General features: G+C 41.5%; 2 protein-coding genes across 4 annotated transcripts in view; one reads left to right on the top strand and one right to left on the bottom strand.

Moving 5' to 3' along the window:
• Positions 1-27,243, bottom strand: part of LOC106648971 (serine-rich adhesin for platelets) — a 53,125-nt gene that overhangs the window by 10,476 nt on the left and 15,406 nt on the right. The window contains exons 1-2 of one of the 3 annotated variants that reach the window (XM_014366206.2): positions 1,176-1,342; positions 7-249 (exon numbers count right to left, since the gene is read on the bottom strand). In XM_014366206.2, coding sequence (XP_014221692.1) covers positions 7-171 — 165 coding nt within the window. In that variant the 5' untranslated portion in view covers positions 172-249; positions 1,176-1,342. Of the gene's footprint in view, positions 1-6; positions 250-1,175; positions 1,343-27,243 lie in introns of those variants that run through there. The other 2 variants (XM_014366204.2, XM_014366205.2) reach the window with 2 other exon arrangements.
• On the top strand, positions 1,436-2,890 carry LOC106648972 (uncharacterized protein DDB_G0281497-like). Its single transcript, XM_014366207.2, has 2 exons — positions 1,436-2,258; positions 2,381-2,890. Exons 1-2 carry the CDS (start codon positions 1,574-1,576, stop codon positions 2,440-2,442), a joined length of 747 nt encoding a protein of 248 aa, XP_014221693.1. The 5' UTR covers positions 1,436-1,573; the 3' UTR covers positions 2,443-2,890.

The following is a 27,243-nucleotide window of genomic DNA, read 5'->3' as shown; positions in this document are numbered from 1 at the left end:
GCTCACCTGGACTTTGTGGGCGACGCGTTTAACGTTGTTGGTGGTTCGAGACATCAGAGGCCTGATGGTCTCCTGCTTGGCCGCGTGCTCCTCCCGCGACTTGAAGCAGTTCGAGCAGAGCTCTTTCTTCCAAGCATTCTGCACAAAGTGCTTGCACTGCGTCGTCGACATCCTGATTTTCCGTTCGTGTGTTTGCGTTTTCCTTTGATTCGTTCGAGTTCACAGAGTCATATCGACAGCTCTCTTTTTCTGAAACAAATGATAAACGCGGAACGATTATTGTAGCAATTTTTCACTTGGATTACTGCAGAAAATTATCATAAAGCTGTAATCGGATATATCGAGACTCGCCGAGAAATACTCGATCGCCTTATTAGAGAGATAAATCGTTTCAGCGGCACACAGATGTGTATTGCATCATTCGGCCGACTGAAATACCAACAATAGCCCCATGCCTCTCGCTTTTTCTAATCGAGTAATGGTACACATGTAGAAGCGAATGGCACGGCGCGATGCAGGTGTAAATTAGACTCAGCGGGATGTAAATCCACGTCGAGAATTTGCGAGTGTATATTTGCTCGTGAAATAGATACGCGAAATGAATGGGGAAAATGGCGCATAACTATCGGGTATTATCGGGACCCCTGTGAATTTATACATCTAGATAGTGTAATAAAATACAAATTTCCAATAACACGAGAGCAAATTTCTTTCGTTGGTGCCCATGTACATCTTGTATCATGTGTAAGAAAAAATCGACTTTTTTTCGAGTACGAAATGAAGCGGGTTACTTGCGAAGGAAGCAGAGGCAATATAATTTCTTTGACAAGCAAAAGATTTGTGGATGTATAGAAAATTTTTCCGCGATAGGCGATCGATAGCAGCTCCAAAGATACACCATACAGGCAATCGTTCTTCCCCTCTATGTACCTGCCACTGTATGCTTCACTCGGGAAATATAGCTTTAGTGTTTCAGTTTTACAATTAGACCGTAAGTAGTACGTATGCGCCGGGCCCGAGAATAATTATCCTGACGTAATCGCGTTGCGATCGCGAGCCTACATTAATGCAATAATCGCTTCATTCGTTGTTTTGCCCCCCTTCGAGGCATTGGGAAATTCGTCGATACAGTTCAGAGCTATTACTCGGGGAAGCTACGATCGAAAGAAAGTTACCTGCAAAAAATTCACGCTACTTCTTGTTTTTGACTGGTATACTTAAATGTGCGTACACTAGTATACACGGACTATTTTCATTCAGAATTATAGGCACGTATTGTATCGCGCGCGATCGAGAGTCAAAACACAACTACTATATAGCGCTTAGCCGCGGTCATCTGTCGAGCAATTCGTACGACGAGATAGCGAGAGTTAGATTTTCGGGGAAAATTTTCGCCAAAACGGAGCGACTCGTGTTTACGTAAACAGAGAGGCCCGCACGGGCCAGTTGTCGCCGAGCCGTTGAATCGTTCGCTTCGAGCAACGATTTATAACGTGTACGTATAAAATTCGGAAAACGTCTAGGCGCGCCTAGACGGAAAATCGTTGAAAAAAATTCTCTGTCCACGAGCGACATGGCACCACCGCCATTGCAAAGGTTCCAAGCATCTTTGGATTATTCCTTGCTCGGTTCGGTCGGTCTAGATACTCAGCCTGCCTTCGGTCTAGACCCCAACGGTAACTTTGTGGGAAGCGAGGGTACGAGAGCCAATATCACTGCGATTTTGGACGGACATCATTGGAATGTCACGATCGCCTTGACTGAGAACGGCACAAATACCAATTATACCAATCGCATCCATATTAATGAATTACCCACAGACTTCAGACAAACTCTGATGAACTTGAGGTTCAGTCTACAACCAATTGGCAGCAACAACGACACCAATAATAACATCAGCGACAGCAGCAGTGATAGCAGTAGTAGCGATAGCAGCAGCAACAGCAGTAGCAGCCGCTTCAGTAGCAGCAGCAGCTTCAGTAGCAATAGCAGCAGCACTAGTGACACTAGTAGCTTCAGTGGCAACAGTAGCTCCGGCATCTTCAGTAGAATGAGCAACATTGACAGCTTCTTCAGCCGCAGAAGCAGCAGCAGCAGCAACAGCAGCAACAGCAGCAACAGCAGCAGCAGCAGCAGCAGTGGTAGCAGTGTAAGCAGCATTGATCAGGTCGGACCCTTGCTCGCGCATGCCTTGTACATGAGGCAGCTCGGGAACAAGAAAAAACGATGCAACCACGGAGAAGGCAGTTTCTGCTCAAGTAAGTACATCGGACAACACATTCAAATACGTTTATCCTTTTGAACTTTGAAGGTTGCAACTGTACACATAATGTAAAGGTAGCAGACGACATTATTTTGAATCGTGCTTTGTTTGTTTCAGAATGCCACATTCGCAAGCGTCACACGAGTCGCTGGTGGTACAGACACGGCAGTAAAAAATAAATGCGTTTCTTGCCGGATAATTTCTCATCTGATCGTCGTCCATCTTCGTCCAGAGAGGTTTTGCTATTTTTGTAATTTATTACATTGTTGTGATTTCGCATTTACCAGCATTGCGTAATTTTTTTGTTTATTTTTTTTTAATTTAATTACCATATGGCTATATTCAACTAGAATTATAAATAGCTATCGTGTAGGATTAATTGTTGTTTAACGATGCCTGATTTTTTATTTAATTTTTTTTTAGTTAATCATACAAATCAAATTTTTTATATCTTTATTTTTTTTGTCTTTAGAATGGATTTACGTGTATTAGTTCTTGTTATTGTCTAACAATTTGTTAACGTTTCAGAGTAAGTTTGAAAAACCCAAAAACGAACTGTTTATTTTGCAAATTGTAAAATTTCAAATAAGATGCAACATTTTATAAAAAAAAACATCTTGACAAGTCTTAAGCGTGTCCCGACTCATTACCAAAAAACCCACCCATTCTCGGAGTCCTTGGCTCAAAGCTAAACTTTTCACCGATAGAGAGAGACAATGATAAAAAAAGTCAACCGACTACTCCTCAAGAGAGAAGCCACATTGCTAATCCTCGAGAGATCACTGCCAAGTGCTTGGCGAGGCTATCGTGGTGATTGGTTTTGAGGATCGTTCAAATTAACAACTTCGAAGAACGTCGTCGTCATTGATGATACTTTAAAACAATATAATACAACGACAAACGTTTATCTAACGGATTTATTCTCTTTTTTTTGCGTGAACTGACTTACGGATTATTCAATTAGAGTCAATCCTTTAATTTTTGATACTCGATCGGTATGTCGAACAGCTTCAAGATAAACATTCAGCTGACGATTTTCTAGTTGAACTGCAGTTCTCGAATACCACGCGTTCACCGTTAAGAATTAAATCAATGCCGCTATGAATAAATTATTTTGGATTGAGTTTTTTTTTTCTTAATAAGACAATTCGGAAAGTATATACGTAATCGCAATCTCGGAGCTCGCGTGTACTTACACTCATCGTGAAAAATGCAAGGCGAAAGAGCAACCGGCAGTGGAGGGGGGACCGGCGAAAACGGTAAAACGGCAAAGTTAGCCTTTTTTTCGAATAACCGTTAAGTGCAGGCAAAGAGAGAGAGAGAGAGCCGCAAGGAATTGATAGAGTTTGTATGTATGTGTGCGTGTGCTTGAGCAAGCTCAAGTGCATTACTGGGCCCTTACATACGATAGCAATCGGAATCATATACACGACATCACGAGCATCGAGTCAATTTTCTTTGGCGTAAGATCAAATGATATTCATTGGGTCGCGAGCGGGCGCACATATGTATTCTATTTACCATGGGCTCCGTTATCATCGACGACGACGACGACGACATGCGGCGTCCTAGGAGTGCATTGTGAGAGGCTTCTCTCTCTTTGATCGTTTAAGACGTGTCGCGTAATTTACTCTCACCCATCGTGCCTTCCGGAGCATTTAACTGTACTATAAGAATGCAATTATGTCATTGTGGCTATGGAGAAGAAAATAATAATAACGCGTACGTTGATAAACAGCTGGCGTGAATCGTGATTACAAGGAGCTAACGCGGCTATGGTATAACTGTAGATTGAAAAAATCTTTAACGGATGGCGCATCGATGACAATCGTTGAAAAGCAGTACCTTTTTTTATTGAAATTCGTTGTTTTTGTCATCCATACAGCTAGCTACGATCGAATTAAACGTTTTACTTTGATCAAACGTACAAAAAAAATACGTAACATCAATTATTCTCTTCTGCATGCGTTACCGGTCAGCTAATAACACGATCTTTTTTTATACGTACACAAGCTGTTCGGGCTATTATTTCGTAGATTTTTTTAACGAGATAACTTTGTTTCGCACCGTCAAGTGATTTACTTGTTTTTTTTTTTTCACTCACTGCTCGATTGTTGAATATACTCGTTAGAAACGAAAAATAAAAAAAATTTGAAATAAAACGACTTATTTGTTAAAGCGCTATAGGTACGATTCGTCAGAACTTGTTTTTCCACTAGGTATAGTCTGAAATCTCCTCATTGGTAGCACTTTGACGATCGGCATCGTTTAATGAATTAGCAGTTTCGGTGACGATCGTCGCGCATAAATTTTGAATCGCGTCCTTGCGTGATTTATTTCCTATTCTTTGGAGAATCGTTTATTAAAAATATTGATACACGGAATTCGCCACTAATTTAAGCACAAATAGTGCTATTCTTTTCTCAGAAACGATAGTATCGTGTTTTATCTCTGGGTCAGAAAATAGAAAAAAAGAATTAAAAAATAAACTTATATTTATTATATTATTATTGTACTAGCTTAGGCGTGAAAAAATCCAGTAGAAAAATGTTTTAACGATCCATCGATTAGCATATGAATCAGACTGTGGTCTATGCATGAGCCAGCGGTATTTACATTGTTTGAAACTCCGAACGATTTTAAATGCATAAAAAATATGGACGTACGCTGTGGAGATAATGTACCGCTCCGCGCGAAGAGTCGATATAAGCTAGCTGGAGCGGCTGAAAGGCCACTTAAGTATGTAAGCTACTTTGCGAGCATCGCAAAAAATATACCATGCACGTTTAATTAGAACGAATTTCAACCCCATTCTTTGTATCATTGCAGTTTCTCACGAAGTTTAGTTTCAAGCGCACGTTAGCTTTGGAAGCACACGCGACATTGAAAATAGCCAAAGTGCGCATTCCAGCGCACGTGTAGTTCATCGACTGTTTGGCACCGATCGAAAATCAGCGGATCATTTTCTCCGTCGCTGGAGCCCCACCCGCAAAATGATCCGTTACAAATAGTAGTGGTCTAACTGTAGCACACACATAGAAATGAGCTGCAGCGACGACCACACACAGTTCAGAAAAAATACACTTTTGGCTGCTGCAGTTAGTAAGTACATTGCCGCACTCGGTCATTTTTACGTGACTCAATGAAGAATGTGCGAAATTCCCTCTCGCTGCAGTTTTAAACGTGCATGGTAGTTTTTCGAACGAAGAGCTTCTCTTCTCTTTTTTCGCAGCAGCAGCAACAACAGCATTTATACAGCATACCAAACAACCTTGAAAAGAGATAGCGAGGTCATTAAAATAAAGGGAAAAAGGGTCATACGTGCGCTCGTGCGTTCTTAGCACATACATTATAACGAATGTATCGCGATTCGAAGATCATTTATCTTGCGCTCGTGACAATTAATAATTTTTCGAAGAGATGTACACCCGACGGACATAATATCTGTCCGGACCTTACTTCGCACTAGACATGAAAATTTCTCATAAACGTATAGATAGACTCCGAATCATGAAAACAATTACAGATATTACGTCCGTCTGGTGTACGGGTAAATTAAATCAGACGCATTAAGCACGCTGCGCATCGTACGAGCAGTTCACAGTGCAGCGCGTCGACGACGACGGCGTTTATATATATCCGACGAACAAAAGAAAAATCGCTGATCGCGACCATGGCAATGCGATACCCCAGCGTAACAACAGCGAAATCTAATTATTCTCATCGCTGCGTGGCCCGAGAAAATCGATGTGGATATGTTATATCAGACGCACAAAACAGACGCACGTGTCGGCGTATTTAATGCAATACGAGGAGAAGAAGCCCACTATTATCATCGGAGTGCAAACGCGACACTCGATGCGATAGGTGTATTGTGCGCTTGTGTGCACAGTCTACGTCGCGGACTAACTTATAAAAGTCTCTCTCTCTCCTATCTCTCCTTCTCAAGGCCTCCTAGCCGTGCAGCTCTTCGCGCGCTTCTTGATTATAGTCACCTCGGGGCACGCGCAGGCATGAGTATAGAAGCGTTGAAAATATAAACGACAATCGTTGTTTGTCAATGTGCTGCGGCGCGGCTTGCACCACATTTATCCACATCGATTGTAATGCATGGACTTTCACTCTTTCGTGCTACGAGTGCACGTAAAGTCGATTGCATTTTTTTCTCTCAATTCAATTCAATTCCATTCAATTCAATTTTCAAGTTACACGAAAAGATACACATGAAAAAAAAGAAAGAAAAACAAATTATATAAATAAAAGGTATATCCTCGCCAGAAGGTCCGAGCGTATGTAATTTCGTCTAATGCATGCAAATACGCGGCGCAATCGCGGCTTCTCTCGTTCCCACGACAATGTAGATGTATACCGCGGGGCAATGGGCGCTGTGTATAGAGATCGCATCGCGCAAAAAAGTGTCGTCAATATGTGTGTGTACACAGAAAAGTAGCTATACATAGCGATCGATTACTCGAGTTGTCTGTATTGTAGTATTAAAGTATACATAAAAGAGCTGCCGCTCGCGCGCGCAGGAGGAGGAGGAGGAGGCAATTTACATGTGTTTTCGCGCGCGTAATAAAGGAGAAATCACGCGCGTTCGCTCTCGAAAGTATTTGAAAAAGACTCGCTGCTCCGTACGTTGTGTATGCATGAAAATATTGAAAAACAAGAGCGCGAATACATATGGCGTTGGCTGCGCGCATGCTGCGATCCTTGCCAGGCGAGCATGGCGTGCGCCGAGGTGTGCTGCTGCTGCTGCTACTCGCTCGGCCGCAGACAGTTATTATTTTATTCCTTCATCCGTAAGAAACTCTTATTCTTACATGTATGAATATATATGGCGTATACAGTATGTACTACGTGTTGCTGTTGCCGCCGGCTCAATTACTGGTAATTACTCGGGAGCGGCCTTTCAGCGATAGATGCTGCTGTTGCTGCCGCTCATAGGCATCGTTTTCTGCACACCGAGCGCGTGGATCGCTATATGCACACGTAGTATTGTATATACTGCACGAGTCGCGCACCAAGGGCGTAATTGCGCAGCTCGGCAGCGCGTTAAAAAATCACGTGTACCTGCATTTATACATTTTATATACTGTACGTGGTTGCTATCGAAAAACGGCGACGATGGCGGCTCGCCTTCGTAATAGTCGCACAGATGCGTTGATACATTCGGTGACACAAGAGATGCATTTACAGTTTCTCACGATGAGTTTACCTTAATCCTATATATATGTGCGATGTCGCAACGAGATTCAACCGTGGTCTGCGGCAATCTCGATCGAGCATTTGCTTTGTAGATGTTGCGTTATATTCTTCGAAATGAAAAAAAAAAACGTATACGCGCCTGTGCGTCAAGTTTTACGTGTACCGAGTCTGCAATGCGTTTATATATACCGCGCGCGAGTGTGCGTAATTTGACAGCGGCTTTTATAAGATCGAATCCGCGCCCGAGGACGTGGACAGTCGTATTTTAACGACTCGTGCGGTCTCGCGAAAAAAAAGAAAAGGCTGCGAAAAGCTAGAAGGCTCTCGGTTCGGGAGTTGTAACTCGTTTTTTTTTTCTTCGTTAAGCACGAAATTGAATGATTGCTGCGCAATTAAATAAGTAGTCGTGGCTTGAGTTTTGGCATTCCGATCGATTTCGTTTGTATGCGTATGTATGAGGTAGGCTGCGTGCGTTGCTCAACGTTCGGATTCCGAAAACAAAAAGAAACAGCAAAATAAACAAAGTGCACAAAACCCTTGCGAAAATCATGCGGGCCTGCAACGCAATTTTTCGTTTTCGTTCGAGAGAGGGTAGTTGTTGTTGTTGTTGTTGGTTGCTAACACCCGCACCTTGGATTCAAGGTTCTCAGACGAATAACGAGTCTTTTTCACTGTACGCACAAACGGGCGAGTTCGTATACACTTTGTGCATAAGTACGCCTGACCGTGTGAATTCCTGAGATTGTCTCGTTGCGAGTCTCTTCAATAATAACATCGCAACGATAAAATATATGCGCACATGTGCGCGACTGCAGTCGCGTCGCATGCACTTTGCGCATCGCGCTAGTTTTATTTCGCACGAGATACATGTACTTTACACGTACGTAGCTGCATTCCCTTCCTCCTCTCCCTCCTTCTTCTTTTTAAAGATATATATTTTATTGATAAGCAGCTTATGTTTTTGCTGAGATTTATTATATTTGAATGTAAATGAAATAGCAAGCCTCGTATACATATAAGATACGATTATTAACATCACAGTGCCTATTGCAGTAGAATTCTCATGAAAAAGATTTACACACCGTGAGCTATTCCTATCGCTAATTGAATGGATTAAATCATCCTGAGGCTCGAGTGTTTTAAATTATTTGATTAATTTAAAGTTCAAGGCTCTCAAGTGTCAGAGAAACTCCGATTGAAAATTTCCGTTTTTTTTCAATCTATATATATAAAGCAGAAACGACGTCTGTTTGTATTTTATGTTCTTAAAAACTACCCGTACTATCGTTTTAAAATTTTACCATACATTTACTATACCACTGTGAAGGTTTCTATGATCTTAGATTACATTTTTCTTTTTTTGTTTTTGACTTTTGAATTTTTTTCGTTTTTTATCACTTCGTACACACTCACCTGCTCCCCCACTCTCATCGCACCCTCACACTCAATGCTCATCGCTCATCGCTCATTGGTGATATTCCACAATTTTTAAAAAAGTTAATCCAGAATTCTTCAGTTTAATCGTTAAAAGGCTTTGTTTAAATTTCTCTTTCATACGCAAAGAAAGTTGTTGTCGTGCGATGAACGTTGCTTACTTCAAATCTTCTGTCATTCCTAATTGTCCTACCCTCAAGCACTTTTTTAAACATATTCCTGAATGTCTTTTTGCATAAAAAGGCTAAAATATTATTTTGTTTTTATAAATATTCTCCTACTCTTTGAAATTTAACGTGAGCGAAGCCACGACGGGTACCGCTAGTAAAATTATAAAAAAACGTTTACCCTAACTCACGGATATGCAGACAGACCCTCTTATCAGGCGCGGCTCGTGCGAACCAGTTCGTATGGATATATCGCTGTAGAGTCTCTGCACGGTTTTTATAAACCGGTTGAGATTTACGCGACGCGATTGCAGTGCGCCGTAGTAGATAATTTTTTTTCTCTTTTCATTTCATCGCGCCGATCAGCACGTACGTATATAATAATACCGATATCCATGTAAAAGGTGAAAATTGCACGACGAGCCTTTGCTGCTTCAATCAGTCCGATGATTTTGATGAATTAGACGCTATGTTCTATGTGATCGGTATGTATTATGATGACAGAGAGGCGCGCAACGAATATGACTACTGTCGCGACTATTAAAACGCCAAATATTATCGATAAGGGCTCTTTCTACCGATATCCTCAACTTGAAAAGAAGGAAATTTTGAAATTGGGTATTTTATATTTACGTGTATAGCTATACTGTCAAGAGTTAGATCATGAAAGCTACTCTCCATACATTCGAGTAAAGTTGCAATAAATAATAAGTGTTAAAGATTACAATAATTGTTTCGTTGCATACATTTCAAAAATTAGATATTCCACATGAATTCCGCGAGGTTCCAAATCCATTATTAGTAAAATTGTTATCAATTGTCGATTTACGACCACGTTTTAATCGTACAAAACGCGTTGAATGGGACTAGTACGGCATAAATACCACGACGAAATGTCTTTTTTACTCAGCACAGCCGATTGCCGACCTCGTCACGTATATAATTTTTGTTGTTTTTTTGTCAACGTATCGAGCAACCTGCCATCTGCAGCACCTGCAGATACATTTAATCGAATGATTTTCAATTGATCACAACCCCAATTAAAGAGTCTCGCATGATCGCTTGAAAAAAAATTTTCTTTATGGGATGGTGAAAATAAAAAACAGCGTTCGTCATAATTGAAAAGGTACGCGATAATCTAGAGCAGAATATTTTGAAGATAGAATAATAGAAAAGTACCGAACGCTATGAAGAATTTTAACGAAATGCTCGAAAATATCTTAATTTTTATACAGGCATGTTCTTTACTAGATTAGTTATAAAGATTATTAAAATTTTTTTAGAAAAACATGTTTAGAAAATATTTATAGTGAAACGAAGTAATTAGTTTTAATGTTTAAATTTTTATAAACAATGATACATTTTTGAATATTCAAATTGAAATTTGAAACATAACTTAAATTAAGAATTCAGAAACATATCAAATATAATTTTAAATTGTAAGTTGTATTTCTTTTTAACCAATTTTTTTCGTCTTTCAAATTCGAAAATAGCGCGTAGAAGTGATGTCTGGTGCGGCCGATGCGCGTCCGAAAAGCGCATTGATCTTAGTTGCAGCATTCTAATTTTTGGGAGAAAGTGCATTCTCATTACTCTCTCACACTGCGCGGGTGGATTGCTCTTTCAAACGACGCATATTAGAGTCACAGTTTGGTTAAGGTTATACAGTAAAACACGTGTTGCACATGTACAAGATCGTATCGCACTAGTGATTTTTGTGAAAAAAATAAAAACATCTTTATTTATATTGTGTTTTATGTGTGAGTGTGTGAAAAATGGATCAATACAATCAAAATTTTTTTCAAAATTGGAAAACTATGCATAAAATGGCCAATAGGGAGATTGAAGAAAAGAGTCATGAATTTCTTCGTGCTATTTATCCTTTGATCAGAAATTACAAGGGACAACTCCCAAATCTCGAGGACATTTTTCGACCCGAAGCAATCGATTGGCTTCTCACGGAGGCTGTGAAATGCACAAACGATGAGATTGAACCAGGACCACTGATCGATTTTGTGATAAAAACCGGCTACAAAGACAAGCCTGACGTAGATAAAGACGGCAGGATCGTGTTGTGTCGTACCACACCAGTGCATCAAGCGGCTAAATGCAATAAAAAATATGGCAGACTTTACCAAAATCGTAGCACCATTATCATCCCCAAACTTTTTGATGTTTACAATAGATTTGATTTGAATTACATCGACGAGACTGGTCTAACGCACTATCACGTGGCTTGCATGCTTGGGCTTGCGGATACTGTTCAGAAATTTCTCGAGCATGGGCAGGACCCCAATTATCTCGCGCAAAAATTAGTTGACCCTCCGCTGCATTTGTCTCTTACCTACCGCTGCAAAGTTGTAGCACAATTACTGTTGAGAAGCGGAGCCGATCCTAATTCAATAAACGAGAAAAAAATGACTCCTCTGCATATTATTTGCAAGACCAGATGCGATGACATTGAGACAGCAAATATGTTATTAGAGTTCAGCAACGAAAAAAATCAGCTGCTGCAGGTCAATGCCCAGGACAAGTTCGGCATGACACCCCTACACTATGCTCTGTGCTCCAACAACTTAAAGTTGTCAGAGTTCCTCCTAAGAAAAGGCGCTAATCCGACTATATCTGATGTAGATGAGTTGACACATCTGCACATTGTTTGCATGAGATACAACGACGACGACGACTTGGCGGAGAGATTTTTCAAGATGTGCGACGAATTCCAGTATAAGCTTGGGATAGACGCCAGGGATAGCCTCGGTAACACACCTCTACACATGGCTGTAAACTGCGGTAACAAGAAAGCTGTCGAATTGCTGCTGAGAAGAGGCGCCAATCCCAATTTGGCTAACAAGGAAGGACTGACAACTTTGCGCACGATATGCGACAGAGGCTACGACGATGACTTGGTTAACATATTCTTCACAGTCAACGACGAAAAACATCAACGATTGCAAGTCGATGCCCTTGACAAGTTTGGTAATGCACCTCTCCACTATGCTCTGGTCTTCCATCGCGGCACGATAGCCTCACTGTTGCTAAAAAATGGCGCCAATCCGAATCTGGCCAATAAGGATGGATCGACTCCTCTGCACATAATTTGTCAGAATGTTTATGACAATGAAGACTTGCTGAAGATGTTATTCGAGTTCAGCAATGACAATTTTCAGCCGGTGCAGATCGACACCCGAGACAAGTTGGGGGGTAACACTCCCTTGCACTTGGCTATAAAGAAGAAACACAAAAATATGGCTGAATTTCTACTGAGAAGAGGTGCCGACCCCAATTCGGCCGATGCACAAGGATTTACTTCTCTTCACTTCATTTCTCAGAATTATCGCGACGATGACTGGCCGAAGAAATTCTTCGAGATCTGTAGAGACGTGCAGCAGACGTTGGAGGTCGATGCTCAGAACAACTTAGGTAAGACAGCGTTGCACTTGGCACTGGCACTGGAATCCGACAACAAGGAGGTGGCCGAGATACTGCTGAGTAATGGCGCGAATCCAAATTTAGCCGATTCAAGGGGATTTACACCTCTACACATTATTTGTGATCAACGCGACGATGAATGGCTGGAGCTATTTTTCAAGATCAATGACGATAGACATCAGGCAGTTCAAGTTAATGCCCAGAACAACTTGGGTAATACTCCGCTACACTTGGCTGTGACCTACTACACGGAAGTAACCAAATTGCTGCTGAGAAGAGGGGCTGATCCGAACTTGGCCAATGTGGAGGGATCGACTCCTTTACACTTCATTTGCGACAGAAATGAAGATAGTGATTTAGTGAAGATATTTTTCGAGACCAACAAAGAAGTCAATCAGACTGTGCATGTCGACGCCCGGGACAATAATGGCCTGACACCGCTGCAATGGGCCGTGGCGAAATTATTGCCAAACACTGTCGACGTACTCTTAAATAATGGCGCTGATCTGTCTAGCTTTGTCATTCCCCCTGCGAGTTATTTTCCAGAGAGGTTCATGTTACCTGTTGCATGGTGGTATAATTTTTCATTGAGTCTAGCGTCTCGCGCTTTGGACGTCGTTAAACGTCTCGAAACGAGAGGATTCGAGCTGGACCTAAGCGACGCCGTAAAGATCATGGCATTATTCGCTAGGAACAAATTGTCGGGTAACCCAGCAGATCTTGAGAAACATTGGTATAAAGACGAGGAGTTTTCGAACAAAGCGAAGGAAATAATGATCATACCGAGTCTGTCGCTCCACGATCTGATCGCGTTACGACTCGATAAGGCTAAAAATCGACTCGAATTATCAGACTATTTCGAGTTTGGGTACTCGAAAAAATTACTCGAGCTTCCTAGTGAGTACATTGGGACTTGTACTACGAATCTGCGCGAGATAATTTTAAGAGGATTTTTCTGGGACTGGGGACTGGAGTCTTTCTCGAAGCTGATACACAACCGACTCCCGATTCTCTGCTGTGAGATGATCATCGAGCAACTATCGAACGAAGATTTATGTAATATTTGCTTGGCGGCTGCAGGACAAAACCCTTAATAACGATAACTAAATTTGTGATGTTTTTTTTTATGTCTGGTCTTATTAAAGTTGCAGATTTTTCTTTTCATTTGAATAAATGGATTTAAAAAAATTTGAATTCATTTTTCTTTATTTTTTTTTTATTTTAATAGCTTCCGGTGGTTGTTTATTCACGATCGATGAAAAAACAATTTAAAACAAAGTTTCGTGAAAAATGGCAAATGGGCGCTCGGCGAATAGTAAACGGCTGTATGTATTCAAGTATCCATTAAAACGTAGGAATTCGCTTGGTATATAACTTTCGGAGAGCGATACTATCATCTGCTCGTGGAATGCCGAGCGGTAAGACACGTATTACAAAGTTATCGTCGAAAAAGTGCGCAGTTCTACGCACAAATCATCATTCATTACGCGGTCGTATTTTTCGCGTACACGCACACAGTTTCTTCCCTTTCTATATACATTGCGGAGGCGCGCACCCTGTTATTTTGCGAGCAGCCGAGATATAGTTTCGCGAAGGAAGCCTTAAGAGTATAAACAGGCGTATGTATAGCACGAGCTAGCTCGTAAACGAGGTCGTGTGTACTTTAACAACGACTATGTGCGGCAGTATACGACCACACCTCCGCGCTAAAGCCGGCCTGGGCTGCTGCTGCTGCTGCTGCTGCCGCATCGTGTACAACAACACACCGCGAGGAGATATGGCCAAGATTACTTTGGACGAGTTTAATATATAGCAAGAGCGCAGTGTGTCTTGCATCTGTTGAATGGAGACTCCCCGAGACGTGGACAAAGGATGCACGACGAAGGAAGATGCATTAAAAGCACGCCGAGCCGAGCCGAGCCTCGAGAGCAAATGAATGACTCGCAAGCGACGACGATCGTCGCGCTGGCAGAATAGCCGGTCGCTCGCGCCTACAGTACTCGAGTTTTTTTCTCTTTCCGTCGTCAAGGACATGAATGATTTGGTCTCGAGATTTTTAAGAGACCGCCGACGATCTAGTTTATTTAAATTACACACGCACTCGGTCGCGCACACGCAGTTCCGAGAAAGGATTGTGTGTGTGTGCGTATGCTACTTTCGATTCTCATGCATACGAGCTCGCGGTAATTTTGCGAGATATTTCAAAAACGATCTTGCAGTTCTCGCGGCCATGAATAATTCCCGGCGATGCATCATTGCGGGAGGGAGGGAGATCCGCGGTACTCTAAAGCTGTTGAAATGCACGAGAAACAATCGAGTCGTATTTCACAATGATGGCGCAGAGATGTGCTTTTCTGCATCGATAATAAACCTTTTTTTTCATCCTTTCCTCCTTTAATGCAGTGGCCGTTTCTCAAGCAGAGAGGCAACGACGCGAGTGTGGTAACTCATGCTCGCTGCTGCTGCTGCTGTTGAGCACTGCGATATATGACATAAGCCTATAGAGAGAGACAATATGTTAAGTACACTCACGGGTGTATTTGCACGCGCTCACACCCGCAATACCGACAGATTTTTGCTATTGATTTTTTTGCGTTACGTAAAGCACCGATATGTACTCCAGATTCCAGAAATTGCATTGGTTCTTTTTTACTTCTTTAAAAATAAAATCGTCCATTATGCGACGCCTGTCGCGCGAATATTGCGACGTACGCGTGTAAAGTTTTAATTTTTATTTCTCGGAACGAGACACGGCGAATGCCCGTACGCAAGTGCACTGCCGCTATCTATAATAAATTAACACCGACCAAAGTCCACAGTGTACATTATAGCACGTTTACGCGGCTCTTTTCGAGAAAGAAAGCGAAAGCGCACACAGTACTTGGATATACAACGCTGCGGCTAATTTTTCAATTCTTTCGATTACGAGAGCCGCCAACTCCACCGCCGCTGCCTCGCACGAGAATGTACACAATGAAAGTTTCGTTCGTGGAATCAATTTTGCTATAAGCTCTCAAAACTGCGGCGCGGTGTGAAAACGATGCGCGCATACATGCTCATTATCTACGCGGTCGTCTTCGTGCATTTGAATTTGCAAAATTCACAATTGACTCTTTTTTTTTTTAATGAACGGCTCCTTTAGAGCATCGATACGCGGGTGCGGTTAATCGCGCGTCGCGAACCTTTCCGACTCCCTGTTGCTGCTGTACTATGACACTGTTCCGTAATTATACGGGTTCAATGACCGTAAAAACGACGAAGAAAAGAAAAAGAAAAAAGGAACTGGTTATACACATTGTTTGGTCGATTGGTTCGGGCGACAATCCTTCGACGACTCATTTACTTAAAAGCGGTAGTGAATCGAGTTAGCGTTGCGCGCAGAGTCTCTGGTGCATCGACACGCAATGGTGTCGTCAAACCGCACAAAGTATCACTCGACGAGGCGAGGGAAGCCAATGACGACTCGTCGCGAGCACGCGACATCTCGTTCGAGAAATAACAGAATAGGTATATAAGTCTTATGAACTCGAGTTGTATATAATATTGTAATTATTTCGAGTTTCAGGACAAACTGGAGTTTAAGGACTGGCTCGAACGCTTGAGTCGAGTGCTTGTACTTCTGTTTTGTATTCGATATGTCTTTTGAAAAGCTGTTGAAAAGTAAGTGTTGTAATTAATTTTAGATCATTTCAGTCGGAAGTACGTACATAAAAATAAGTGCATAACTTTTCAAAATAAATATCAATTAGCTCTTTTTCCGTGGCGATGGATGGTCTTCAAACGTTTAGAAAGTCATACGTATTCTTTGATTCATTTTAAGACTTGCATTTTTCCCGCACGATAATTTTCGCAACATACCTATTAGTATATCTTGTATGATAAATCAATTTTACGCTTTACAATGTGCAATGTTCATTATGTTCAAATTAATATAATAAATCGGATAATCTCTGTCTGCGTCTCTCCAAGTAATGACGAATCAAATGCTATAGACGAGCTCAAAGATGTAAACATTTGCATGCACTCGTCGTAACGGCAGCCTGGTGTTCACCGGTGGGTTGAAGTAACACAATGCAATACGTATGTCTGCAGCTAATCGATTAGCACAATGAGTCTCCAGAATTTTGCAAACGTTTCCTTTTTTGCGATATATGATAAATGTACAATCATCGTTTGTGCTCCGTGCACAAATGTATAATATGTAGACGCTGGGAAGGAATCAATCACGTCCGTAGCGTTAACGCGAGAGCTTGACGCAGAAGAGATTTATGCGTTAAATTTAGTAATCCTTCCGGTAGTATAATGCTGCCACTGCTGCATTGTTGGTATACCGGTTTTTAACCTCTGAAGAATAATGACGAGATATTTCGAGCGCATTTATATTGTACATGTGTGTAATAAATTACTATAAGCAACAACTTTTCGTTCCGCAATTGGTTTTGTCGTATATGTATACCTATCAGCCATAAATAGAGGGGTAAAATTGTTTCGCGATGGAAAATCAAAATTAAAGCTCGTTTTTCATAGTAAGCCTTACGCTGAAGGACGGCAGATGGATGCAGGTATATAATTTTCAACATCTCTATCTTTGCGTTTTGTAAGAATGAAATGCTCATCTCCACCCCGTTATATATCTGAGAATTGCGCTGCCATACGAGACAAAAGCAATTAAATCGATTCCGTATAATATAAATTATATATAAAGTCAACGACTTGGCAGTGATGCTCTTATGCGGATCATGGGTCGGAGTCATCTGTGAAAAAAAAATGTCTGACTTTAGAGTCATCATGCAAAGACAGAATAACATTTTGGAAATGAAAATTCAACTAGAAGAATTCGTGGATAGCGCTCAACTTTTAAAGACTTGGATTTTTTTTCAACCATTTAATGAACTAGCCCACATATATACAAGTAGCTGAACTATAATATTTGCCAGAGTGGAATTATTATACACGATTAGGTGTTAGGTGGCTGTCTCATTATACATTATTGTACAAGCCACCGTGCACAAAGTCGCACGTATACAACAACGACGTCTGCACTTTCCAAGTCTGCTTCCACCACGCACGCACATGCACACAGACTCACACTCCTTGAGAAGCGTAGGCGTTAGCGCTCGTGTTTTTCCCTCCCCCTTTTGTGTCTGCAGACTGTATTTGTAATTTGAAGCTTTGTGTCTAAACCGGATTTATCGTCCGCGTGCGCGCGATAATAATTTTTTTTTTCTCTCTCTCTCTCTTCAAGATTAGCGTGTGGCAGTGTACATACGCACGCGAGTGCAATGCACGCTCGATGAAAAAAGACATGCCCATCGCGTGCCGTGTGCGGATCGACAAGACACAAGTCATTATTGTATTCATATGTGTAACGATTAATATTAAGTCATGTTACAATGAAAGTAGCAGCAAGTGCGCCGCAGTCGAACTGTCCTGTACTCGTCATTTTTTTCTTAATTAGAAAAAAAAACGTGCAGTAGCTCATGTGAAAAATTACTCGTGCAAAGAGAGAGAAGAGAGAAGAGAGAAGAGAGAAGAGAGAAGAGAAAAGAGAGACGAGAGAGAGAGAGCTATAGAGGGTGAGAGGGGGATAATAGTTAAAAGGCGACGCACAATCGGTGATAAATAATTATATATCGAATGCGCCCAGCAAGTTGCAACGCATTTAAAACGAGTTAATTAAGCACATCGATCGGGACCGTGATCTTATATACCTGACGCGTACATATAAATAATACAACGTGGTGTATTCATTACGCTCCCTACGTGTATGTAGACACTTGTGAAAAGCTCGCTCGAGATCACGCAGATAACTTATTGATCATCGAACAAAGGTACGCGTGTTGTATGTATTTATATATTTTTTATACGTGGCGAATGTACATCGACGAAATCCACGTGGTTGACTTATTGATACATTTAATGTACTTGGCGTAATCAATCATCGAGTGATCGAGCTCGCATCTCTCGAATCGAAGAAGATGAAAACAGCCTAAGAAGATCCTGCATTCACATATTATAGACGATATATACACATACGCAGGTTGTTGGCCCGTGATCCGCTTTCTATATCTAGTCGCGGCGTACAGTTGCTCGCGAGCGCGGGCATACGTGCATACACAGGGTCATGTCGTGGTGCATATATGTAGCATGCAGCTGTCTGCCAGTGTATTATATTATACCGCTGCTGTGCTGTACCGCGCGAGAGCGAGAGATGAGAAAGATGAGCCGGAGATTAAAAGTGAAAGGAGTTCAAACGGCAGAATTGAATTGTACTTCTTCTTCTTTCTTTTTTATATTTGTGCAAATGGAAAACACGAAAGGGAGAAAGGGAGAGGACGAGACATCCGATTCTATCAAAGGATCGTTTTCACCGAGCAACGTCGAGAGCCATTGTACGGATATTATAGTTTTAACTAGCCATTCCTCATCAGCGCGCGTGCGCACCCAAGATTAATTTTTATCGCATTATACAGAGGTAATTGTGGTCTGTGTGTGTACTCGCCGACAAGTCCATGTAACTCGTTGATATCGAAGTGCTTTGTGCGATCGCATCCCGTTGCTCCATTGAGATGCTGCTTTTATGTACGCAGAGCCGATCCTCGATCGTACTTAATTACAAAGCTTACGGAAGTACTTCGGCGAGAGCTCCACGATCGCACGATACAGCGCAATTCCCCCAAAGTTGGCGATAGACGCGCGCGTCAGAGAGTTTTAAGAGTTTTTTTTTTGTATAAAGACGCAAAAAAGCGTATAAAAATTAATCAGCTCGATGTGCGCAATCTCGACCCAGAAGAGTTGAATTCCTGTGTAATGCGGTAATCAATATGAGCCGTGATCGGCATATACCGAGCTATCATTGTCGCTCGTAATTGCGCCTCAAATGTTTCCTCCTACTTTTCGGTGTGCACCGTGCTTCGTGTGCAGCATTTACGTAAGTTTTCGTCAAACGCGATTATGTAAACGCATCCTACGATACATATATATCGATTAATCGGGGCCTTCCTATATAATAATGTAAACACATCGCAAACAGTCATATTTCCTGTCTGACGCGCATCACGCATCATTTTGCATTATACACGCGCGACCGGCAGCCATAACGGACGTTTCCTCTCTCTCTCGCTTTTTTTTATACACAAAACGCTGCTTCATTGTTGCTCATTTCGATTCGATGCGAGCGAGCACTGCATCCTGCACTCTAAACTTTATTTAGTTTCTGAACTATTTGGCGCACGTTTATTATTTGCACACTTATTTTGCGCGTGCAATACGAAATTTCGAAACGAGAAAGTCCATTATCGAGCTCGTACAAAACGAGTTAGGTACATTTTTGTGATTTCCCATACAAGATATTTCGAAGCTTTAATACGACCTCTTAAGTTTAATCTCTCATACCTCCTGCGTTTTTGATTAGGAAAGATTAATTGAAGCACATTTCTGCAATTCGGCCATGTATTTTCAGAGATTTAATGAAATAATTATCATTCGAGTTCGTTAAAACTCAGTCACGCAATGGCCAATCGGTTTTTAGTTCAAAATCGCTTGATAGATTGAGATTATTATACATTCAAGTTTCATCGCCGTATCTCTAACGACGCGGGTAATGCTCAATTTTATGGAAAAAACATAAAATTCATTCATCACAATTCATCAAAATACCGAGTTGTATAATTTTATTACACGGTTGAAAATATCTAATTACATAGAAACATTTGCGCAATAATCTCACTAATAATATAATAAATAAGTATGTACTCTTAACATTACTCACTCGTTTACGATCCATATAGGCAGTTTTATTTTTATTTTATTATTTTTACTTTTTTATTTTAGAAAGTCAGTGTGATTTACCAAGTTTTCCAGTCTCTTTATCGAAACGAGGTGTAGAATTACGCGATTATAAAAATGATATCGCACAAGCAGTAGCACTACAGCGTCAATAAAAATTCTGACGTCTTTATGAAATAATCTCTCTCTCTCTCTCTGTCGAGTTAGCTCGCATTGTAAACAGCAAAAAGAATCTCGATGTGCATAATAATTCAACGTGTCTCCTCGTGCACACACATATAAGTGCAGGAAATTTCTAATTCAACTCTAAAACGCACGCAATTTGCAGGTATATAGGAATTCGAGACTGTACGTACGCATACAGCAGTCTCTGAAGGTAGATAGCAATTATTCGAGCGTTTTTTCCTCCGGTTCGTTACAACCCATGCCAGGCTGTGCGAGCTAATTAACGTCTATTCGCGAGCACATGTATTTGCTATACACGATGTTCTTCCTACTTAAACGCACATACACGTATAATATAGTGTATATATTACGTAGGCTACGAGCGCCCGCATTCTTTTAGCTTAATTTTATTGTGACTGTTCATTACTCCATATTCATATTATCTTTGTACACTGCACTCGCAGGCTCGAAGGTGCAAAACGCTCGCTCGAGCGCACGCACACACATTACGAGATAGAAAAAAGTATTCAACAAAGAAAATCGTGCCAACGTTACACTCGACAGGAGCCGCTGGAATCTCGAGCGATGACGTATAACATCCTACCTATATCTACGATATTATATTTTAAAAACCTTGACGGGCGATAACAATGGACCATTAAAACCGTACCGATCTCCAATGAAAATTAACGATGTGTACATTAGGCGATACAATAGATAACTATTTATATATTATATTTTAGTCTTTGAGACTTATCGCTCGAGCGAATGACAGGTGTATTGAAATTTTTTCAACGATTAACAGTGGAAAACTTCTGATGAATGTATATAACCTCAATTCGATTTTCCCCCTTAGGATTGCCGATGCATATAATAGCGCATATAGTTTAAAATTTTTTGCGGGAAAAAGGAAAAACAAGCGATTGCACGCACCGGTCAAGCCAGTATTCCTCGTTTCACTCCATAAAAGTCAGAGGCGGCGCTGTTTCGAAAAGAAAACGTACACGAACACATCGATTTTGCTCTTCGTTAGGCTGTCCTAGAACAGGACGAGAATCTGTCGTCGTCGCGGTTGGGTCAAGGAGAGGCGTGCGCCAAAGAAAATATACACGAATAGAGATAGAAGCGCGCTTGATTCTAGCGCCAATGGGTGCAGCTCCGGCATCTTTACAGCGAAAGAATAGGCATATCGATTGCAAGCGAGGAGCGATTGTCATGATCAAATAGCTATTACGATCTGCGCAGTAGTTTCAAAGTTATTTTAATCGGCTTTTCAGAGTTGAATTCAGTGCAGTGAGCTCCGACGTGTAATAATCGTATGTTACTTTCACGAAAAATTTCAGTCGTATCGATATGGAGAGCTATTCGAGCGATTGGAAATCCATTTTTCTCGTAAAATTGTTCTTGTGGTTTTGCGTTCCTGTGATATTTTCAATGACCCCGTTGAGATGGTGGTGCAATTTCTTTGAAAAATTGGGTAGAGTTCAAAGAAGAGAAAAAAAATCAAAAAGCGTAAAATCAACCAACCTCTACGTCTTCATTCACACGATACTTTTACGAACAAGCTCACGGCAACGAAGTTTTTTTTCGTCGACCCCCGAGCTACCCGATATTTTGACATGCATCATAAACCTTTAATTACACGAGTTCTTGGGTTTTGCAAAGTAAAAGAAAAAAGAGACGATTAATAAGGATATATTATTGCGTGCATCGCGTTGAAAGTAATTCGCGTTGCTAAGTGTTTTCCTCCTTTCGAATAAAACACACACAACGAGGGGGAAAGAAAATAGTGTATCGTCGGAGAAATTAAAAGGAGAAACTAAAAGGTTAGTTTATAGCAAAAAAAACACCTGCGCTTCTCTGCACTGTACAAGGTTTAATAGGAACGTCGATTCCCGTTTACGCGAGGCACGTGATTCTCGAAAAAAGTCAAATTTCACGTGTTTCCGACTTCTGATACGTATTTTTTTCGCTCCGGTCGCGTAATTGCAGGTTTGGCTATAAAACAATTGTTAATTATAAAATGGATGACTGAGATTACGTACATTTTCAAATTCACTGAAAGTAATGACTAATAACATAAATAGCCCAAGTTTAATCGAAAAAACAATTACAAGCTCGCACGTCTTATCAATTTGTAATGATTTTATCAAAATTATCATTGTCATAGAAAGGCAATTGCTTTCTCCAGAGAGGAAGCTGTGATGGGTTCGAATTTGAGTTTTTGAACCAGACCTCGTAGAACAATTTGTTTTGCCCATTTCTTCCTATCTGTCTACCATTCATTGTCATTGCTACTTGGTTTAACACTGATGGTCGTTCTAACGAAAATACTATTAAATCATGATACATGTAAAAATTTATACTGCATGTTAAAAATATTTTTTTTTATTTTCAACAATAAGTAAAAACTATCTTTGGGGGAAGCTCCTTGCCTATAAATTGGCATCGGGTTTCTTTCCAAATTACACTTCTCACTACTGCCTAAATGCTAATTTGCTTTGAAGAAAAAATCGACACGTCTCGTATTCACGTCTCGAGGGTGGAAAAAGGTCAAGACTCGAGTTTATAAAGCTTTCACATAATAAGCGCGCACTTGTATGTATTTTTTTTTGTGCACGCAAGTCTCAAGTTCGTATCGACTGATAATAATTGAGGTATAAAAAGTTAGCATCTTTGTCACATATATCGCGACTCTCTCTCCCATGCGTGCATAAAAAAAGGCATACGTGCAGACGCTGACCAGTGCGCAGTGATGCTGCACACACACACACACGTATGCATGTATACCTAAAGTTTATTATATACGTGAAAGTGCGTTCCACAAATACGACCAATTACCCGAAACTGGCACTGGAATGCACATCTCTTCGGCCTTTCTCGCTCTTTCTCTCTTTCTCGCAGGCCTCTGCAAAAAAATTCAAGAACGACCAACGATGAGCAAGGAGGTCAATGCCTCGGCTCTGCTGCACTCGGCGCGCCACTGCAGCAGCAGGAGCAGCAGAAGCCCGGCTCGCACAACCCACACGCGTGCATGTATCGCGTCGTCGTCGTCGGCTCTGCGGCGCAGCTCTCATTCAGACCATTAGAACGAGCAGAGATCATCCTCCTCGCATCGATGAGTTACACTTATTATCGCTCGCATGCGTAAGGCCACCCTTCGCTGGCTTTCTTATATATTATGATTCCCTCGACGACTGAAATACATTTTCAACGCGCGCTCGGCGCTTTTTTGCTCCTAAAAAAGTTTATATGCAAGCGCGCTTGTGTACAGAGTTAAGTAAACCATTAACGAGTTATGCGCGCAAAAATTATTTATACTGTTGCTGCTGTTTCTCGAGGAACGAATATATATACGAGACAAAATAGTGTTAAGCAATGCGAGAATAGCGCGAGTAATTTAAAAAGATTATTATCCTCTGCATCCGTTTGTGTATAATATGTATACGAATATACGAATAGCATAAAATCTATAATCAGCTAGCTGAGACGCTTGAGGTTCTGTTTTTTTTTTGTCGACGGAAATTTTAAACGGAATGATGCAAGCACGCGTCGATCTCGTAATTTGCAAAGTATTTTTCATAATTAAAAGTATACCAGCGAGCGCAACTCCTTGATTAATACGGAGCTTTAAATGCCAACAACAAAAAAGAGAACCGAGCTCTATTATACACGTGTGTATAATACACAAGTCGCGGGCTCGGTGTGAGTTTCTCGCGCCCATATAGATGTATTAGAGTCTCCGCGACTGAATGCGAAAATTACAATAATAATGCAGGAAGCGCGCACGGAAAAAGACTGACTTTGTAATAAAAATTAAGTGCGAGCGTTTTATTTATACGACCGGACGAATAATGCCCAACTCGCTTTGTGTGTGCGCATGCAACACAAGAAGCGATACAGTAAACAAAAAATACCGCTGCTCTCGCAAACGCTCTAGGATTACATCGGCTCGAGATTTTTCAGGTGTATTTAATACACGACGTACTTACTCGAGCGACCGCTCGCGCGCGTCTTCTGAATTATCTTATAAACATGGAAGCTTCGACGATGATCGTTGCCACGTACTTGTTAAATGGAAAAAAAGTTCCTCGACAAGAGGTGCTGCTGCTGCCGCCGCCGGTACATTCTTGGCGCAAAACCGCACGCTGCGCTCGTTTACGGCATCAACCACAAAAGTGAAGGGCCGCGCGGCGCATCATCGCTGCCACACATGTGCGTGTATATGTGTATGCGCGTGCGTGTACGTGATGATATAAAAAAAGCCCCGCATCAGCAGCAGCATCCGATGTAGAATACGATATTATAAATGTTTACCCCAGACACCCATATACACGTGCAGTGCACGTACTGCGCGAGGCGGCGCGCGAAGGTATGAAATTCTCGCACGTGCGCCATCAGCGGCAGCAACGCCGCGCATAGCTGCTATATGGGTTTTTCGCACTCTCCGAGTTCCGCTATAGATCTGTGTGTGTGTGTGTGTGTGTGTGTACACGGCTGAATGTATATATACAAAATAATATATGCTTGGAACGTTGCCCGCGCGACGTCTAGGTGATATTCCAGCCATAAGCTTGCGCGCCGTATGTGTGTACCTGTTTTTCGAGCGATTCGAGGCAGACGAGGAAAAAACGGAATATAACGAGCAAGATTTATTATACACGCGACGATAAATAACGAAGACGAATTTTTCTCTCGATATATATACGGACATACGTCGAGTGCACGTGCTAAATATTAAATCGACACGAGAAATCGATCGTTAAATGTTTCTTATCGTTAAATAAAAAATAAATAACCAGAGCTAAGGAAATCAGAGACACACTGATTATAATTAATTGAAAGCATGTAGTATCTTTAAGCACGACACCTCTTGGCTAGATACAAATGAAAATAAACATTCGAAATGGCAAATAATAATGCTCGCGATACATGCATTTCCGACATTGATTGGCGAAAAAAAGATATGTACACTTGCAGTATATCTATCCAGTTAAAAGCCGGCACGATTGGTTCGCGTGCGCACCCGGTCGAAGCTGTATACTCCGCATGCTCGAGCCCGAGAGCGGATCGATCTACGATCGCACGAAAATAAATAATCTCGTCCAGATACGAGATATCCCGTATATGGTCACGTTTTATTTTTTATGAATTAGCATAAATGTGACTTTCACTTTATTAAATGGCTGTCGGTGCGCAGGACTCGAATATTATATACAGAAAAGCTTACGGTACATAGCTAACTCGCAAATATATCGGCTTATCTAGGTTTGACTTACAATGTATCAAATATCATTATTTTGTACGTTATTAATCGCATATTGGTTTTAAAATTATCATATAAAAAGTAAAATCATTATTGTCGACAAAAGTTAGATTTTATGTTTTCACTGAAACATGTACAAAATCTTTACGGGATTTCTGCGCAAGCTCGTAAGGTAATTAAGAGCATCTCTCTCTCTCTCTCTCTCTCTCTCTCTCTCTCTCTCTCTCTCTCTCTCTCTCTCTCTCTTTGGCTTATGCTTTGCTTATACGCAAAAAGAGAAGTAAATTCTAAAAGGAATGAACCGTTGCCAGCTGTCAATTTGAGATCCCGTTCGGCGATTCATTTTCTTGTACATCTTACAATAATGGGTGAACTGAGCAAGGCAAGCACGCGTTTTTTTATTGCATAGTCAAGTTTTGTACAACCCAAACTGTCTTCATCTATCGAAAAGATTTAGTATAAATGAAGCCCCGTACGGATGAAATGAACTTTTTCTACATGCTATATCGATTGTGCCATGCCACATATCTCTCGTACACATTACCGCTCTTAATCATCGTACTCTTTTTTTTCTCTCCCCCGTATAGCTGGAAAACAATGCAATGCGCCGAGTATAGGCTCTCTGAAATACACAACGATAAGATCTTCTTTTTCTCTCTGGCTCGATTATATCCTCGGAGCGAGCAGAAGAAAACAATTGGAGTAGATCGAGCTGGGACGCGATGCAGCGTACAGTATCATGGGCCACGCGCGCCTGGCGCAGAAAGACGATCGCGAAAACGAACGGGAGAGAGAGATAGAAAAACGGTACACCGCATAGCGCGCACGCGTGTATATATTAATATTTATCCGCCGAGAAAATAAGTCTATAGACACAATATGTACGGCGGCGAGAGGGAGAAATAAAGCGAGTGAGAGAGAGAGAGAAACAGTTAGACGCAGGAGGCATTCGTGAGATGCGGCAGTGCGCGCGCGACAGGTGCATTTGGCGCGTTTGCTCTGCTGCGCCGCACTGTATATTATATACAAGGTGAAGAGAGGATAGTGCCCTTCGGCGCTCGCTCGCACTTTTGCAGCGTCTGTAGCACACCGCGACGATGAAACAGTAAAGTGCATTTTATGAAATTATATACTTATTATATAGCGTGTTTCGGAGCGCCTTATCACCAGCAGCACTTGCTCCTTAATTTGCTTGTGCGCTGCGTGCAATGCCGTGCTGCTTCATATCTCTCTCTCTCTCTCTCTCTCTCTCTCTTTGCGTACATAACGCGAAATGTCTACGCACACAGGTACTTATCTCGAGCTTTCACTCTTATTTTTTCTCTCTTTTTCTTCGTTTGTAACGAAAACAAGGCCTACGCCTAGAGTTATAGCGCGACCCTGACAGTGACACATCCCGCTGTGCTGCCGCGGCTGCGAATTTTCACGTTTATATCGCTCGCAACCGATCGCGGCGGGCTTTCGCCGATTCCCACGCGTCATCTGCGCAGCTGACGCTGCTCCATGCGTATATATATGGC

The sequence above is a fragment of the Trichogramma pretiosum genome, unplaced genomic scaffold, assembly GCF_000599845.2.
Source record: "Trichogramma pretiosum strain Unisexual culture from Peru unplaced genomic scaffold, Tpre_2.0 scaffold22, whole genome shotgun sequence".
Lineage (NCBI taxonomy): Eukaryota > Metazoa > Arthropoda > Insecta > Hymenoptera > Trichogrammatidae > Trichogramma > Trichogramma pretiosum.
Note: the sequence above shows the minus strand (reverse complement) of the source record. Positions and strands in the feature narration are given on the sequence as shown.